General features: G+C 38.2%; 1 protein-coding gene across 2 annotated transcripts; it reads left to right on the forward strand.

The window, feature by feature from the left end:
* Positions 1-5,335: 5,335 nt before the first annotated feature.
* On the forward strand, positions 5,336-13,281 carry LOC131300397 (uncharacterized). 2 transcript variants are annotated; one of them, XM_058326202.1, is made up of 3 exons: positions 5,336-5,903; positions 6,021-7,982; positions 12,531-13,281. In XM_058326202.1, the coding sequence occupies exons 2-3, from the start codon at positions 6,381-6,383 to the stop codon at positions 12,876-12,878; spliced, it is 1,950 nt and encodes a 649-aa protein (XP_058182185.1). In that variant the 5' UTR covers positions 5,336-5,903; positions 6,021-6,380; the 3' UTR covers positions 12,879-13,281. The 2 variants fall into 2 exon arrangements, with proteins under 2 accessions (XP_058182185.1, XP_058182186.1); XM_058326203.1 differs by having other exon boundaries at positions 6,299-7,982.
* Positions 13,282-16,810: the final 3,529 nt, after the last annotated feature.

A 16,810-nucleotide genomic window follows, 5' to 3' on the forward strand; every position in this document is an offset into this window, starting at 1 on the left:
CTAGCAAGCACAAGGTCGGATCCGGTCAAGTCTCCCTCCGACCAGTTTCGTCTATTTCTTGATTCGGGGCTGTCCAAAATTAATATCCAAAACAGTACTCCATTGCTGTATCCAAAATATCCACACACAAAAATGGACGAAATTGGTGGGGAGGAAACTTGACCGGATCCACCCGGCACATCTAGCACTACCATTGCTGTATCCGAAAGCACCAACAACTCACATAGTTCAGATTGGAATTTTAATCAAACAATACAAAACCCATCGTGTCAAAAAACAGAGGAAAAGGTGATTTGTACTTCTGTCGGGTTCGTGGTGTTTTAGTGAGGTTGTTAGTTAAGGGTATAGGGTTGTCTCGAGCATTAATTATAAACATTACAGGAAGCATCATAGTGCTCCCCACTTATCTCGAGCCAAGCATAAAGGATAAGAGACAAAGCATATTTTGGAATTGAATTGTTTGGTTCTACTAAGCAGTACTAGGCTGGTGTCTGCTGCTATTCTGTAAGAACTGTTTATAATCTAGTAACATGGTATATAGTAGTAGTATATGTTTAGTTTTTAGTGCAATTATTGGTTATAGCTTGGCTTTTTTATTTCTTTTCTTTTTATTACAAGAAGTAAGAAATTGATTGAATACATGTATCTGAATTACATTCAATTAGGAATAGGGAATTGGTAATGCTAGAACTCTTTTTGTTCATGCCAAAATTCAAGATGTACCATTCATTGCAAACCTCCGGCGGGTTTTGGGAGTTTTGTTGGAGATGAGAAGAACAGCCATGTGAAAGACAAGGAATTTCAAGGGGCATTTTCGTAAAGTAAGTATAGTAGAGGACAATTAAGTCGTGCAATGAAAGATACACCTTAAGTTTTGACAGAAACAAAGAGAGTTTTGACATTATCAACTCCCTTAGGAATTAGCTCACAATCACACCTAAGATCAACTAATAGATCCATGAAGGAGACAAATAAGTAAACGAAAAAACCCATTCAGGAAAATAAATCATCAAATCTTTGCTTTTAGCAAGGATTGACCCCTCACCTACCATTTAGAAGTGTTCGGCCAACCCTAGTTTGTTATGAATGCTTTTATTTCAATTACATATTATAAAAATATTAACTTAAATGGTACATTTGGAATTTGTGGAAGGGAAGGGAAGCGAAAGGAAGAGAGAAATTAAATGAGGGAGAAGGAAAAAAAAGAAATAATATATTTCCTTTTTTTTTTTTGGTAATATATTTCCCTCTTCCTTTCTTATAATGGGTTTAAATATAGGTTTTCATTTGGTAGAGTGAGAAAATTACAACATTTGTGTGTGTGTTTTTCTCTTTTTTTTTTGTTAATTTGATTTGAAATATGCAACGTCCTACCAACAAGCAGATGAATAACATTATTGCTATAATCACACACAAACACTTACACACACTCATACTCACAAAACGGATAGGCCCACACACACTGGAGGTATACAGTGTGTGTAGGGCTGCAAACGATCCGAGCCGCTCGCGAGCGGCTCGGAGCTCGGCTCGATAACGGCTCGGCTCGGCTCGGTTCAAGACAAAAACGAGCCGAGCTCGAGCTCGAGTCCTGGGCTCGTTTCATAAACGAGCCGAGCTCGAGCTAGTCGAAACTCGGCTCGAATTGGCTCGCGAGCTCGATTATATAACATATATATATATATATATATATTACATATTTATATTTATTTATATATATATTTATATATATTTGTTTCATAAACGAGCCGAACGAGCCGAGCTCGAGCTCCGTAAATACATATCAAGCCGAGCTCGAGCTCGAGCCCAGCAGCTCGTCACGAGCTCGAGCCGAGCTCGAGCCAACTAAATTTTTGCCGAGCCGAGCTCGAACACTCTAAAACTCGGCTCGGCTCGGCTCGTTTGCAGCCCTAAGTGTGTGTAAGTGTTTATGTATTTGTGTGTGATTGTAAAATTATTAGATGAATAATTATATCAACTCGCCTCAAAGCTGGAGTTGCCAAGAAGCGAGCTGGGCGGACATTGCTTCACAATGCACGTTATTTAAACAAAGAATTAGCTGAAAACGGGCTAGACCGTCTAGTTGGCCCATTTGTAAGCATTTTTCGGTCCTACTATGACTATCCAAACCGTCCATATCCTAGAGCTTGTAGAGAACAATAGTATCACCAAAAATTAGGTTGATTGGATACCAGGTGATAGGATTTTAGAACACATTTGTATATGAACAAAAACAAGATTACAACACTAATTGGAAACCATTTAACTTCCTATTCATCTCAAGAAAAATGCATTTCCGATATCGTTTGGTATGATTTCGGACGACATTTATATTAGAATATAACAAGATTACAACACTAAATCGGAACCCATTTAACCCATTCATGTCAAGATAAAAACATTCCGAAATTATTTTACCCGATGTCCAATCAACCTTTTTTTTTGACGTGATTGATTGAATATTATTTGAACGATTTGAATCAACAAAATGAACCCGGGCCACAAATGGGCTAATTGGATAGATCCACCTCTTTTAAAACGGACTGAAATAGCATAATATGACCTAATATGACGATTGATTGGTTTAGAAATTTTTGCTACTGATTTGAATTACCCTATCCCGCTAAGGATTCTTAAAAAATACTTCGTAAGTATTTATTTGCAATTTTAAAATTTAAAAATAATGTATTTACAAAAATAATTTTTTCAATTTTTTTTGCATCGTTCAAAAGATCTCATCGAGATCTATCAAACAAGATCCATATTGTACAAAAAATTATTTTAATAAGTCTATTATTTTTAAGCTTGAAAATTACAAATTAGTACTTATTTTTTTAAAAATCTTAGAGGAAGCCTTTTTATTCATCGTAACTTTTAACCTTGGTTGAACGTGTAAAATATATTCTGAAAATATATGTATAGTGTTAAAGGATTTTTTACTATAGTTATAGTGCTTATTTAATGTATTTAAAGTGGCTTTGGGGGTGTCGATATAATGCTCTTTGATGCATTGCATACATTGTATTAGTTCCCTATTTACGTTTCAAATTTTTATTAGAAATATAATTGTTTTTGGAATTGATTTTCACACTTCCCTTTTATTTAAATGTACTTCTTTTTTGTTTTGTAGTGATGTAAAATTACATGATTACCTTTTTTATTTGTGAAAGAAAAAATGTATGAAGGGCAGTTTTATAATTACTAGTTTTTTTGTCATATTATTACCTTTTCAAAATGTATTGACGCATAAGGTTATATGCAGTCATAATTATAGCTAGGTGACCATAAGTAATTGAATAAGTTGAGATCAGAAAACATACAAGGGATTGATTTTGGCACTTCTTTTTGGAAATGTGGTTATCAATTTGGGGAGTGCCAAAATGACTTCTCTTTTTTTATAATTCGTATTAAAAAAATTAATACCGCCTTTCATATGTTACCATTGTTTTTAATATCCGTTATATATATATATTATATAATTGGTACTGACAAAATTAATACCGCCTTTCATATGAGAGCTACTAATGGTACAGCAAAAAACTGTACAGCAGCATGTACAGATGGATTTTGCGACCATCTCGGGTCCTACAAAGATGATCGGAGCCGCTCATTTTGTTCAAAACATATTGTTTATGGTCCCTGTAAAAATTTATCTCAATCCGATATCGGTAAAGGCGTTTACGAATCATCCAACTTTGCTTATTTTTTTGTTGTACCGCAATCTTTACTGCTTTGATATATGGTTTTGTGTATAGTGTGGAGGTCGATATTCTTGCTTTTCTCCTAATCGATATGAGAGATCATAAAATCGTGTATGAAGTACAGAGGATCATAGGACACTATGGCCTTGTTCAATTGCACGAAAAGGATAAAAAATGATTAAAAAAACCAACTTTCTTGAAAATTGTTTAGCTTTTTGTGTTACCTTGTCATGTCATATTTTTGTGTTTTGTGTAAAAAATAGCCAACTCTAACCCGCTAACTTCATATTCGGTTCATGCTATGCTGTCCTTTCATAAATTTCAACCCTGCGTTGTGTTGTGTTTGTGTCGTGTCAGAATTCTCTCAATCCTAACCCAACTTGTTTAGCTTTTCGTGTTATCATGTCGTGTCATATTCGTATTGTGTGTCAGAAATAGTTGACCGGAACTCGCTAACTTTATGTCAAGTTCGTGTCGTGTTGAAAATTTCCATCCTACTCCAACCCTTATGTCCAATTTATAGAAATAATAATAATAGAGCTCATCAACCTAAAGGGGGAAAAACCTCTCAAACGACACACTTTTAAATTTCAAACGGTCATTTTTTTTAAAATTTTTTTGGCATGCGAGTAGGTTGTTATTAAAATTAGCATGTTTGGACCTACCTTCAAAGCCATGTCACATTTGACATGATGGAAGACAGATTAATTGAATTGTGAATTGATGCCAAAAGTGTACGCAAACTTATCCATCTCAACTTTCGCATCTCCTGCTGAAGATGCTCTAAACATTTGAAGTTCAAAAACTAATGTGGCGGTATCAAACCACGAAATAATTTTGCATAAAATCTTTTGAGTGTGATTTAAATTGTTCATGTTTTTTGACAGATCAAATTTATCGTACGGATAATGAGATCAATCGGGCACCCATATGAACAAAACACATTTTTTCGTTAAGTTTATTTCCGAAATTATAACTACCAGAAGAAAAATGCATTTCAATTACAGGAATAACAATGCTCGATCAATCTTAATTTTTACACTGCTGACAGATTCAACAAGTCGAACAATATGAATGGTTCAGACCACATTCATATGCACAGGATAGCACGCATCTGAAGGATGCAACACATTCAAGCCTAGCTCGGGAAAAGATCAATTGTTTCTGGAGTATCGTTACGTAGTGCTTCAAGAACACCGATTAATCACTCCCGTGAAAGGGTGTCTTTTTCCAATCTTTAATAAATGAACTTTATTAATTTATGAGAGGAATAAAGTTGGGCCACCATTCACGGGTCCAATAAAAACCCGACCTATGAAAGTCAACAAGTCTATAGGATCGGGTCGGGTCAGATCTGACCCCATCGCTCTGACAGCCTATTACTCCTAGCCTACCCTACAACTGGCCTAGCATAATTACTACCCTAATCATGCTCCTAATCCTCCTTCAAAGAAAAGAAAAGTTTTTAATTATTTTCTCGATGCATTTTTAAAAAAGGAAATTTTGACCAAGAAAAGTAAAAGAACTTTTAAAATATTGATATTTTAAGAAAGCAGGTTCCCTCTTTTCCAGGCTCACATGCAGCCATCCCATATTTTGGTCTCTCTCTCTCTCTCTCTCTCTCTCTCTCTGTAACTCCCAAACTACCCCTCTGACTCTATTATCTTCCAAAACTACCCCTCTGACTCCAATCTTTCCTAATGTTGACTCTGCCATCTCCCTCCAACTTCGACCTTGCCCCAAATTTAACCTTTCCGCGTTTCTCTCTCTCTCTCTCCACCTCTGTAGACATGGGTACTCTCCCTCTCTCTAAAAACCTTCTTTGCTTCTCTCTTGTACTATGAATACTTGCTGTCTCGGTTCCTTTTCATGATTCTGCTTTTGGGTTATTCCTTTTTAATACAAACAGTTTTACTGTTTTCTTGATTGGTGGGGTTTTGTTCTATGCTTTTCTTCGGGTATTCCGTTCTTTGGTTCTCAACTTTGTGAGATTCCCCAGTCCTTCTAGTATTTCTTTACTAGTCGGTTCTTTCTTTCAACAAAAAAAAAATTTTACAAATTCCACTCCCCACATGCATGTTCTTGGCCCTTGTCTGATCTGGATTGGATCACAGGGATCTATTTGTTATTTTTCTAATTGCAGAAGACCAGAAGAGGTGAGAGAAGCAGAGAGGTGGTGGGGTTCACTAACTGAACGATGAGGTGAGACTTGTTGACCCTTTTGGATCTTCTGCTGTTGGGCCCCCTTTAAAGATTCTCTGATTTTGTTTTGTGATAGCTGTAACTGTGTAGGCTATGTTGTTTCCTTGTGTTCTTTAGGGTGTAATTCCAACTGGGTCTGATTCAGTTCTGTGAAAAAAGATTGCGTGGTATTTTTTTCAAATTGGTGATAATTCGGTCTCCGGGTCTGCTTTATATGGTGAAATCAGTGATTTGAACTGGTGAACTTGCTGTTTGGGTTGGGGTTGGAACCTAGTACTTGGTCTTATTGGGATTTGAGTTTGTAGCAGTTCTCATTCTTCTTGTTGTGGAAAAGTAGGAACCTGCTAATTAGTCTCTTTTTGGATTCAATTAGTACCTGCTCATTCATCACATAGTACTGATTTGGGAGAAGGGTTTGCTTACTTCTTGTTGTAGCTTTGGATGATTGAGTTGGTTTTGGTTAGTATTTTCTGAGTGATGGCGGCTATAGATGTTTCCAAGTATATTCATAGTCCTGTGCATAGGGCCATAGCCATGAAAGACTATGCCAGCCTTAAGAAAATACTGGCAGGTCTCCCCCGGTTTTGTGACCCTTCCGAGATTCGCACTGAATCAACGTCACTTGCGGAAGAACAAAAGGCTGAAGCAATCTCAGCCGTTATTGATAGGCGTGATGTACCTAATCGCGAAACCCCTCTCCATTTGGCTGTCAAGCTTGCCGATGAGACTTCAACCGAAATGCTTATGATTGCTGGAGCAGATTGGAGCTTGCAGAATGAGCAAGGGTGGAGTGCACTCCAAGAAGCCATATGTAATCGACAAGAAGGGATTGCTAGAATCATAGTTAGGCACTACCAGCCATTGGCTTGGGCAAAATGGTGTAGAAGGTTGCCGCGGTTGACTGGAACTATGAGAAGAATGAGGGATTTCTACATGGAAATTACTTTCCATTTTGAGAGCTCTGTCATTCCTTTTATATCGCGGATTGCTCCTTCTGATACCTACAAAATCTGGAAAAGGGGTGCGAATTTGAGGGCGGATATGACTTTGGCTGGTTTTGATGGTTTCAGAATACAGCGGTCAGATCAGACGGTTCTTTTTCTTGGCGATGGGTCTGAGGATGGAAAAGTGCCTCGTGGGTCCCTTTGCATGATATCGCACAAGGATAAGGAAGTAATGAACGCATTGGACGGCGCTGGTGCTCCTGCCAGCGACACGGAGGTGCAGCAAGAAGTGGCTGCGATGTCTCAGACAAATATAATCCGTCCGGGGATAGATGTGACCGAAGCAGTTCTTTTGCCACAGGTGACGTGGCGGCGACAGGAGAAAACAGAAATGGTGGGTATTTGGAAGGCTAAACTGTACGATATGCATAATGTGGTTGTGAGCATCAAGTCCAGGAAGGTCCCAGGGGCTATGACAGATGACGAGTTATTCTCGTCCTCGAACGAGAATGAAACAGAAAGCGAAGAGCTTAATGATATTCTTACAGAAGAGGAGAGAAGGCAACTTGAAGCTGCACTCAAGTTGGATTCTTCAGAATTAAGCAATGAGAATGGTGATGGAATTATTGCCCACCGCCATAGTTGTTATGAGCAACGTGATATTCCCATTGAGGACGTGGGTAGTTCTAGAAATGGTGAGAATAAGCAGGAAAAGAAAGGATGGTTTGGAGGGTGGAGAAAACGGGATACCAAGAATGAAGGGCAGAAGAGGACGGCCCCACCAAGAGCTTCGTTATCTGTGGAAGAGAATGTTAGCGATCTTCTTGGGGATTCACCATCACAAAGCCAGAACAGACCGGCAAGGCATTCAGTTTCAGTAGAAATTGTCAGCGGAAGGGATGCAAAACCGTATTCGTCTATGAACTCTGAGAGTGGGAGCCGACGCAAGGATGGAAGCCGTGAAAATGAGTATAAGAAAGGCTTGAGACCTGTCCTCTGGTTATGCCCAAACTTTCCTTTGCGGACTGAAGAACTCCTGCCATTGCTTGACATACTGGCGAACAAAGTTAAGGCTGTACGTCGCTTGAGGGAACTTCTTACGACAAAACTTCCTTTGGGGACCTTTCCGGTTAAGGTATGTAAATAATAATTTAGTGTGGTTTAAATTTTGCATGCTTGAATTTCTTGATATTCTCTTTGCTCAGTTCATAGGCTTCGCATATATTTGCTGTACTAGTAGAACAAAACCTGTAGGATGCATCTTTTCTTTGGATATCTCATCATGTTTTGTTTATGTGCTCGAATGTTGCCTTCCTATTGGTTTCCCAAGGGAGTATTTCCCTTTTGAGTTTGGATAGTGATACAATCCAGGAAAAATTCCTGAAAATGGATTTATTTATCTGTCTGGGATGGAGATGGTAAACTTCTTACCTTTTCGCAAGCAGCCAGTCTGTGATGGCAGTTTTTAGTTGTAGTTGCCTTCTAGATTTGGTTGTTTTTGCCCTACAAGTAAGAACCTTGCCATAGGTTCTTTCAATATCACACCCTCAAACAACACTGGACTTCTAGGAACGATGACCCTTCCCAAGCATGTGGACATTCAATTTTACTTTCTTGATATTGTCAAAAAATAGATACACGTAATTGTTTATGCATGCTAGCCTCGTTCGTTTGATTTTTGCAATACTGAAAATCCGTTAATAGGAGTTAAAAAATGAAGAACTAGAAATGTTGGAAGCCCCTTTTCTTGTTGCTTTGTATGCTTGCACATAGACGTACTCTGAGAAGTACAAAAGGTTGTTCGTGCACACCCTCCTGTATTATCTTCCTTCTCGATTATAAGGCAGAATCTACTAGATTTTAGTTTCAAGATAAAATTACACGAATTGCTTGGGCCGTTGGTGGCTGAAACTGGAGTCACTGGCCTTGTTTTCTTTACACCAATTTACCGGCAGAATTTCTTGAAGAAAGCAAGGTGCTTATTAACTGTCACTGAGTGCTTTCTTGAGTAAAACCCCATACTTTGCTTCATGTAGTGATTATATCAGGTTGCAGGCACCTGTAAAATCTATTTAGGACAATAGCTATATTGTGATTGACACTTGACAGTTGGGTGACATTAATGCAAGTGGGACCTATGTGTTCTAGGATGTGTATCCATAAGGTGTTGAATATTCTGATGTTTCCCTTTGGGAAGATGAGGCCCCCTTTAGTGGTTCAAGATGGCCAGAGATGTTGGAAGAGAGAGTTCAGGCAGCCTAGGAGAGAGAAGGATGGCAATGGAGAATTGCAGCCTTGCCAGAAATGTAAGGCGTGAACGGGATCCCTTTAGATATATATGGCACTCCTTTATATGGAAGGGCCGTGGGAGGGATCTGGCTTGCTAGTGGACAGGTGGCCCCTCTTTGTGGGTTCGACTAAGGATGACATTTCAAGCACTATTTATCAATTGGAGTCGATGCGACCATAAGCTGTAGTTCTCTTTCTACAAGGCTGCTTGCTTCTTCACCTATAGATCTTTCACTTCCTCCTGAATCACCCACTGTGCCATCCAGCTCTACCAGTAAGAAAGACGGAATGACAGAAAAACTGGTACAAACTAGCTGGGCAGTGTCCTCAATTTAAGAAGCTAAGTTCAGATATGGCTGCTAAACCTTAGTTGCATGGAGCGGGAACCGGAACAGGGGAGCGGGGGAATATAGAAGCTTCCAAGGTTGGGAGCATGAAAGGAACATGTACATATATTGCAAAATAATTTAGTGTAGAATATACACTATAAAAATACAATCATTTTAGGGCGTAAAAATATGGGCCAAGTCCACCGTAAGTGTGAGATATATTCTAGTGTAACAATATATGGTTTTCTTTTCAAGATATCATGATTTGGGCTAGATATGTGAGTTCATCCAAGACCAATCAATAAAGCAAAGTGATAATCCTTGTTTTTCTATACATGGATCGTACAAAAGCTCCCATCTTTTTAGGGAGCGGGTTCCCATCAAGCTCCTTATTGGGAGCGCAGGAGCATGCTCCTAAGGTGGGAGCGGCACCATCTTAGGAGATCCCTGCTCCTAAGTGCTAGACCTGTGATTTGCAACTTTTATCTCGGAGTTTATTCGAAAATAGAAATAATCCAGCAGTAGCCCTATAGGGAATGGGAGTTATCCCAACTACCTCAGCAGACCTAGAATGGGACCTTGCAGTCTGTGTTACGGGACCTGACTCACATCTTCTCTGTCGAGTGACAAACATTAGAACAGCATTATTACGTTCATTCTTTCAACATAAAAAATTCCAAGCCAACTTGAAGTATATTTTGCTCTACAATTTGAATTTATTGAGAAAACAAACGATGTGACGGTGCAAATTAAATTTGTAAATTATCATCTTGGCAGTAGTCTCTGTACTGGATTAGCTGATCAAGCTTGTATGGACCATTCTTTTCAATATTTGAAATATAATTTCTATAGATGAGATATAAGAACCATGTTTCGGCTGAGCTCGGAGCAACTTCATCTGCCTGCTGCAACTGCTAATACGCTCAATTTAACTGTCTATCGGTTTCCAAGGCCAATGTTTGAAACCGGAGCGGACAGCCAAGTTCAACCAGTTGAACAACTGTCGACTAGTCCTTGTTCCGGCCTGGACTTGCTACCAAAACAAGCAAGAACAACAAAGAAACTGGTTTTTCCTTTTGAAAATCAGAGCCGAATTCTTACCTTCACCACCATATAAGTAATATTCAGGAGCATTAGATATAATGAAGAACCACCATCAGATAATAATTGAACGAGCTAATACTTTAATGCAAGTATAAAACTATGAGAAGAACTTATTGAAAAGATAATAAATAAATAAATAAATAAAAACCAATTAGAAAGAATAAACAAAATAAGGCACATAATTGCTAATAAAGATAAACAAATACTGTAATTAGAAACAGAATCAGCTGCAAATAATAGTAATATCGTTAATCGAAAGAAGAAAACAGTACTTAAGAGCTTCTGACCTTTCAGCTCCTTTTGCTCGTGTGTGTGTGTATATATATAAGTTCCCTTCTTATAAGGACCTCATGGATCCTTTTTTTTTTTTTACGATTTCTCGCGAGTATCCTTAAAATCACGTTCTGATCATATTGAGTGGCTCAGATCATTGAAATCCGATCGGGAAAGGCGAGAAATGGGGAGGTCCGCATATAAGGTCCTTATCTTAAGGTCCTTACCTGAAGATTTCTATATGTGTGTGTGTGGGGCTGGTTCCATGGGCAAAACATTTGACACAAGTTTTGCGTGGGATCCATTTTGGACTCCCACGCAAATGATCGGAACCGTTGAGTTTTTTTAGATTCTTAAAAATGTTTTTAAGAGTTCCCGTAAGACATCAACTCATTTGGAACCGGCCCCTAGGTATGTGTTTGTGTTAATATCATTAATCAATAAATGCTTGTGTGAATCATCTATCATATACACTTAGCTTAATTTAAAAATAAATTTTTATGCTCAATAGACTCTATGTATTGGCAAAAGCAAAAAGGTTACATAAACGAAAATATTTCAAGAACAATTAGATTTATTAAGTAGATATGACTATATAAATTTCAAAATATATAAGATACAACTATATAGACTTCAAGGAGAGCTTGGTAGTTAGAAGAAATCACATTGAAACAAATCAGAAACCTCAAGGACAAAATTGACACATTTAAAAAATTATGGGCCAAATTGAAACTTACCTACAATGCGGACACGTGTCCAACACCATAGTTACAACATTTCTGACATATAGTGGAAATGTTAACGGAATTTATATAATCTACTAAATTGTTATTGTGATTTTTCTGATGGGTGTCGAAACAACTCAATATTTCATGGAATATCAACTTGTTTTAGTGCATTCCGGTATGCGTCGGTGGACACATTGGAATTCCTGGAATCCACTGATGCTTCATCTCGGTCTGCCGAGAAACAGAAACATTTTGTCAGTTTCGATGGAAATGAATTGTATTTTTTTCACTTGGCTGTTACATGGTTAATTCACTTGCCTGGTAATGGTTTTGAGGGAAATGGAAGCAACTTTGGATCAGTTACAAGTCAAAAAGGTTTTCAGGGTGGGGAAGTGGTCAAAATTACCCTGGTAACCTGCTCTTCTAACCAGAATACAGTTTTGAATTTCACTGTAGTCCTATTTGGACTGTACGAGATTTTCAAACTCTTCACACTTCACTTTCAAGTTTATTTGTCTTAGAGCAAGTACATCAGTTATTTGCTAAAAAAGCTTGGGAACAGTGTATATTTTTCATTTTACCTACTCACATCTCTTTTAACACTACACCAACACTTTCTATTTAACCTATTCTTTATTAAAATATTATTACTTTTATTGTCTTTTTTTCTGCTAAAGGCATGGGGGGGGGAGGTAAAATAATAAGTTCCTCATGAATAGTCCTTCGGCAAAAGTAGCTAAAAGTAGCTAAGAAGTGTAGCAAATGTATTCAACAGAGCTCTTTACCTAATCTGTTGCATGTGAATTTTTCTCATTTTCAATAGCTAAAAAACTTCTTTACAGCATCTGATGTACTTGCTCTTACAAGGCATGGAAGGTTTTTTTTTTTTTTGCCTTGCAATCTATTTTCGCAGTAGCTTCCCTTTGTATTATTTGCTAAGAACTCCTCATGACTTTTCAGGTTGCTATACCAGTGGTTCCCACTGTCAGAGTGTTGGTTACATTTACGAAGTTTGAGGAGTTACAACCACTGGACGAGTTCGCGACCCCTCCGTCAAGTCCAAGTGCTGCAGGCCGAGAGAGCCCCGCGATGACGATGATGCAGTCCTCGAATTCATCGTGGTTTCAGTGGATAAAATCCCCTTACCAAAGGCCTAGTTCTTCCACTGGTAGTTCAAGCAGTAAGATAGATAATATTCAGGATCCGTTTGCGATTCCTCCTGATTACACATGGATTACAGCCGAAGCTAAGAAAAAGAAAGCGCAAGAAAAGAGCAAATCGAAGAAAGCAAGAAATCAGAATCAGTAGTACCAATGGCGATACTTGTTTCATTTCCACTTAGTTCACTTTCGTTATCAACAGTTGGTGGGGGTGCGCTTCTATATTGAAACGATTATCGTTTGGTAGGGTGAAAATCTGGTAAATTATTGTGGGGGGTATAAAAATTGAAAAGAACTGTGGTTCTTACTAAAGCTTGTCACCAATTTGGAAGAGTGAATTTGTTTATGGTTTCATTTTGATTCACTACATTTCATGTATTCTTGCAAAAGCTGGGAAAAAAAATTTGTGATTTACTGATGTGATACACTGCTTTTGTATACTGCTGAGATATATTTGTTCATTCGCTGAGGGCTGTGTTCCGTTCGAGGATTTGTAAAAGGGTTTGTGGAAGGAAAAGAAAATGTAACGGATTTCTGTTCGAAGATTGAAATCTGAAAGCATGTTTCTCTTGCCTTTTCTCTTCCTTTGGCTGATCGCTGCACAATTTCTTGGTCCAAACACTGCCTTAGCCTTCCTTCTTTCCAGACCCTCTTGACAACTTAAACTAGTAGACCCTCTTGATAACTTAAACTACTAGCTTTATGTTGGATGTGCTTGAGCTTGAATGCTTTCTTTTTGAAGCACTATTCTCATATCAAGGGTTTCTTCTCAGAATTCCTTTTTCCTTTGAATTGGAATTCCAGTTATATGACTGCAAAAGTTCAAAAATATGATGTGTGTTGTGGTTGTAATGGAATTTTTTTTTTTTAAACGGTATTAGGCCGAATGAACCAACTAGTTCGGAGGTATCAGATTGTTTGCAAGCAAGAGGCGTAATTAATGCCTGTTAAGTTTCATATGAACTGACTTCACTCTGAAAATATTACCAAGCGGGTAGAAGTCGAATTCCAGACCGCATGATGACTATCTCTACACTAATTAGCTTGCACATAATACCTTGCAATGCTAAAAAATAACATCTCTTCAATCTTCTTTGATCTCAGATTTGGGAGGAAGAGGAAAAGAAACAAATAGAAAAAGAAAATTTTGCATGGAAAAGTACATCCTTTTCTTTTATTATTAGTTGGGGAAAATGACTACAAAATGGATAAGCCAATTTTAATGAAATTGGGATAATTGAACTCTCTTTGGTTTTTAATGACAAGGGTAATCCTATTTGAACCCAAAAAATATTCTTTCTAGCCCCAAAATCCTTACACACCCAATTAAATTTTAACTTGTTCAAAAATGCCCTCTTTCCCAACAATAATCCTTGGGCCGGGAGCGGCCATCCTAGCCCCGTCACCTCCAAGCTCGCGAGCCCAAGTGATATAGGGGTGGGGGAGGGCTAAGACTGTGGCTTACAACGGTGGCTGATTGTTAGTGATGAGTATTTAAGACACTTCAAGAAGTTAGGCGTTCAGAGAACGCAAGGTAGAGAGAGAGAGTCGGGGGTGGGTTCCTCCCCACCCTCCCCGCCGCCCCCCTTTCCCGCCTCCCCCTTCTTTCGGCCCCCTCCCCCACCCACTTCATTCCTCCTCACCACTCAATCTCCCATCTCTAGCCTCTCTCCTCTCCTTCTCCTTCTCCACTCGCCCGGCTCAAGGATGTGCGGTGGTTGAAACTCTCTCATTTGGGAGTTGAAATTTCCCACTCTTCCCTTTGGACTCAAGAGCCAAATCTGGGGCTCTAGATCTGATTTTTCTTGGAATGAGCGTACCGGCAATGGTTTTTCTTGGAATGAGCGTACCGGCAATGAAGATGGCGTCTGGCTCCAGTCTGCGGCGGAAAGAGTTCGAGTTGGAGCGGCGGGTCATCTAAGAGGGCTTGTTCCGTGTTTATATCTGGCCTCTCAATTTCGGGCTCTCCAACCTCTCCTCACAAGTGTGTTCGATGGGTCCGGCTCCAGCATCGTGGTTCCATGCTGGTTTTTTTCCTTCATTTTCCCCTATTTTTCTTTCTGTTTTTTGTTTTTATTTTCTTTTGTTAGTTTTGTATTTTGGGACCGCCAGTGACCCCTTATTGTATTGTGTATGCTTTGGCTGTGTTTGATACAATGGATGATTTGGTTTGCTCGGACAAAAAAAAAAAAAAAAAGGACAGTTCAGAAGATAATTTTTAAATGGGTGTGGAAGAAATATGTGGATAGAGATAATTTTGTTCAATCCAAAATTCCAAATAGAAATTTATGAGAAACTTGATGAAATTAACTTTGACTCCTACTTAAACGCCTGATGAGCGTTTTTTTTTTTTTTTTTGGCTTGTTGTTAGGACTTGTGGCTCGTATGTGAGAGGTACCGAGAAATTTTATAATAAGGGCCAATTACAAGTATAGCGGAGCGGAGCGAAGAGCAACAAAACTGAACGGAACGGAGCGATGCAACTGGCCTATCACAGATCCAAACTTCGGCCTAGACGTTCCGTAATTTGGGGGTGCAGGAGGGCTACACTCCCCGCTGTATGGTATGGTGTTACAAGGGTAGGAATAGATGAGGTATAAATATTTTCTATTGTAAAATTCTTTGTACTGTGATCATCAATAAAAGACTGCTCTCTTGCTCCCGTGGACGAATACGGTTTTGGAGAACCATGTATATTACCGTGTTAATTTTTTTACTATTTTATATTCGTAAATCGTGTGCACGTGTGTTCCGATCCTAACAGTTTGTAAAAAAAATTCAATTGCCAAAACACAGAAGACACAGCAACCTAAGTTGACCTCTCAATTGGTAAAATACCAACATTTTAACCCAACCGAAGGTTGACCGACCTTCATTAGTTATCAGAAAGTCTACACACATACAATCCGTGCACAGATTTCGTTATGGGGCTCACCACGGGTCCTACACAAATCATTCGAACCGTTCATTAAATGTAAAACATTTTTTCAAGGGTCATCGTATAAAATAATCTCAATCCGATACCTATAGGTACTCGATCCAATCATATAACTTTTCATTATCCGAAAATCTGAATGAAAAATTAGATGGTTGGATGAAGCACCTATAGCTATGGGTTGAGCTTATTTTTTACAGGGACCCTTGAAAAAATATTTTACATTTAATGAACGGCTTGGATGATTTGTGTGAGACCCGTGATGGGCCCTATAACAAAACCTATGCACAATCTGTGCACAAATTGCTATGTGTGTAGCACAATTCATTAGTTATTGGATATGTTTGGTTTTTTCAACACTAAAATTAACATCGTCCTCCAGGGGTATGTATGATATATGCACCAAACCGCTCGGGTTCAAGCTCTTGTTCCTTGTTAAAAACTCTTTTGAGATTGGTTAGTTTTATAAACAAATCAATATTAAAGATCTTTTTGATGTTCGATATTCTTCGAATCAAGCTCGAACAAAGTATTGCTCAGCTCGTTCGATCATTCTCCTAAGAAAATGAATGTAAAAGAATACAGCTCCCTTATTTGGCTAACTTTTTAGAATCTTTCTGGCCGATGATTGATTTTTCCTAAATTTCAGTTAAATTTTTGCATTACATCGTTTGTCTCAATAAAAAAAATATAAAAATATAAAGTCAAACTTGAAAAAAGTTGATTGTCTTTAGCATCTTCTTGTATGAACTTTTTTAAAAACTTTGAACTATATGTTATATTTGTAAAAATTTGATCCTAATCTAATCCGTCAAAAAATTAGGTATTGTTCTCCTTAACTTTTTGGGGAGCTTCTTGAATTTTGTCTTTATTTAATTTTTTTCACATTTGTTATTTTATGCCGAACTTTTGAGAATTATTGGTTCGTTTCGTTGAGACGAATCAGAAAAATATTGCGATTTTTTTAATAAGAAAAATGACTTTGAAACGCCTCTAAAAAATTAGCACAAAGCAGTGATGCTACGGGTACAGCAAAGTGGGGACAGACCGGAGTACCGATGATATTGGGTCACCGATCTAAAATTGTTCAAAATATTTTTAAAGGGTTCCTTAAAAAAATTAGCAAAATTCAATATTGTTAGGGA

The sequence above is a fragment of the Rhododendron vialii genome, chromosome 9a (assembly GCF_030253575.1).
Source record: "Rhododendron vialii isolate Sample 1 chromosome 9a, ASM3025357v1".
Classification (NCBI taxonomy): domain Eukaryota; kingdom Viridiplantae; phylum Streptophyta; class Magnoliopsida; order Ericales; family Ericaceae; genus Rhododendron; species Rhododendron vialii.

Excerpts from the sequence above, each read along its gene's own strand:
- LOC131300397 (XM_058326202.1), top strand. The coding sequence starts at position 6,381 with ATGGCGGCTATAGATGTTTCCAAGTATATTCATAGTCCTGTGCATAGG. Across the intron at positions 7,983-12,530 it reads TGGGGACCTTTCCGGTTAAG|GTTGCTATACCAGTGGTTCC; the intron begins GTATGTAAATAA and ends ATGACTTTTCAG.